This window comes from Malaclemys terrapin, chromosome 13, assembly GCF_027887155.1.
Source record: "Malaclemys terrapin pileata isolate rMalTer1 chromosome 13, rMalTer1.hap1, whole genome shotgun sequence".
NCBI lineage: Eukaryota > Metazoa > Chordata > Testudines > Emydidae > Malaclemys > Malaclemys terrapin.
In genome coordinates, this window is record NC_071517.1 from 35,744,788 (window position 1) to 35,746,500 (window position 1,713).

Sequence of the window (1,713 nt, forward strand, 5' to 3'; positions counted from 1 at the left end):
GGGTTGTACTTTGTTCCATCCTCCATACTGCATTTGACCAAACCACATATTGGGCCAGATCCTCAGATGGTGTAAACTGACCGAGCTACATTGACTTTAAGGGGGCGATGCCAATTTACACACCTGTGATAACACACTAGAGTAGTACTCTGTTTGTGAGCGGTGAGAAACACTCACTACTCCAGTCAATAGAAGTGATGAATGCTGTGCACATTTGACATTCACATCATGAGATATTATGGAGAGGGAATCAGGGTCACGCCTTCTCTCACTATAATCCTGACTATTGTCCTTGTCTTTCCTTCCACAGGCAGGACACGATGAACTAAGAAAGAAAATGTCCAACCAAACCAACATAACTGACTTCCTTCTCCTGGGATTCTCTGACATTCGGGAGCTGCAGATTTTGCACTTTGTAGTGTTTCTAGTGATTTACCTAGCAGCCCTGATGGGGAATCTTCTCATCATCATGGTTGTAGCCCTAGACCATCACCTTCACAGCCCCATGTATTTTTTCCTGATGAATTTGTCCATCCTAGACCTCGGTACCATCTCTGTCACCATCCCCAAATCCATGGCTAATTCCCTCATGAACACCAGGTCCATTTCCTATTCTGGATGTGTCACCCAAGTCTTTTTCCTCATCTTCTTTGCTGTATCTGACTTCGCCTTACTCACTGTCATGGCGTACGATCGATATGTTGCCATCTGCAAACCCCTGCACTATGAGACTATAATGAACAGAAGAGCTTGTGTCCAAATGGCAGCCAGTGCCTGGATCAGTGTAATGGTCTATTCTTCATTGCACACCAGGAACACATTTGCAATCTCCTTCTGTGGCGGCAACAAGGTGGATCAGTTCTTCTGTGAAATTCCCCAGCTACTCAAGCTCGCCTGCTCTGACACATACCTTGGTGAAGTTGAGGTACTCATCTTGAGTGCATGCTTAGGCTTAAGCTGTTTTGTTTTTATAATTGTGTCATACACTCAGATCTTCCAGACAGTGCTGAGAATTCCCACTGAGCAGGGTCGGCATAAAGCCCTATCCACCTGCCTCCCTCACCTCATTGTGGTCTCCTTGTTTGTTTCCACTGGCATCTTTGCATACCTGAAACCCACCTCCAGCTCTCCATCAGGTCTGGATCTCATGGTGGCTGTTCTTTATTCTGTGCTGCCGCCAGTGGTGAATCCAATCATCTACAGCATGAGGAACAAGGAAATCAAAGCTTCCCTGAGGAAACTCACTGGGTGGAGATTATTCAGCAAGAATAAAATGTCTATATTTCTCTTATGAACATGGTTTTATCTGTGTTTCAAACAAAATCAATTGATGATACTTTGTTATTGTCCTCATAAGAATATGCTATGTGATTATTTTATGCAAAATGCTGTATTTACAGTGGTAAATCCAGACTCGCTCCACTAAGTCAATGGAGTTATTCTAGGTTTATACCAATGTAAGTAAGATGTCCATTAACACGTCTCCAGTCATAGGGAAGGAGGCGGGAGGTGGGTGGTTATTGGATTATGGATTGTTGTAATAAGCCATAAATGCAGTGTCTCTATTCAGTCCATGATTTTTGGCATCTAGCAAAGTTATGAATTTAAGCTCCCAGGCTCATTCCTTGAAGGTGTTGTGCAGGGTTCCTTTGGGAGAAGGACTGAGAGATCAGATATAGAATTTTTTGGCAGATATAGAATGATCACTTTATG

General features: G+C 43.4%; 1 protein-coding gene across 1 annotated transcript; it reads left to right on the top strand.

Moving 5' to 3' along the window:
* Positions 1–322: 322 nt before the first annotated feature.
* On the top strand, positions 323–1,294 carry LOC128847982 (olfactory receptor 14A16-like). The gene has a single exon (XM_054047698.1). The coding sequence runs from the start codon at positions 338–340 to the stop codon at positions 1,292–1,294; it is 957 nt and encodes a 318-aa protein (XP_053903673.1). The 5' UTR covers positions 323–337.
* The last annotated feature ends 419 nt before the right edge of the window (positions 1,295–1,713 follow it).

Coding starts and splice junctions, on each gene's coding strand:
- LOC128847982 (XM_054047698.1), top strand. CDS start 338: ATGTCCAACCAAACCAACATAACTGACTTCCTTCTCCTGGGATTCTCT.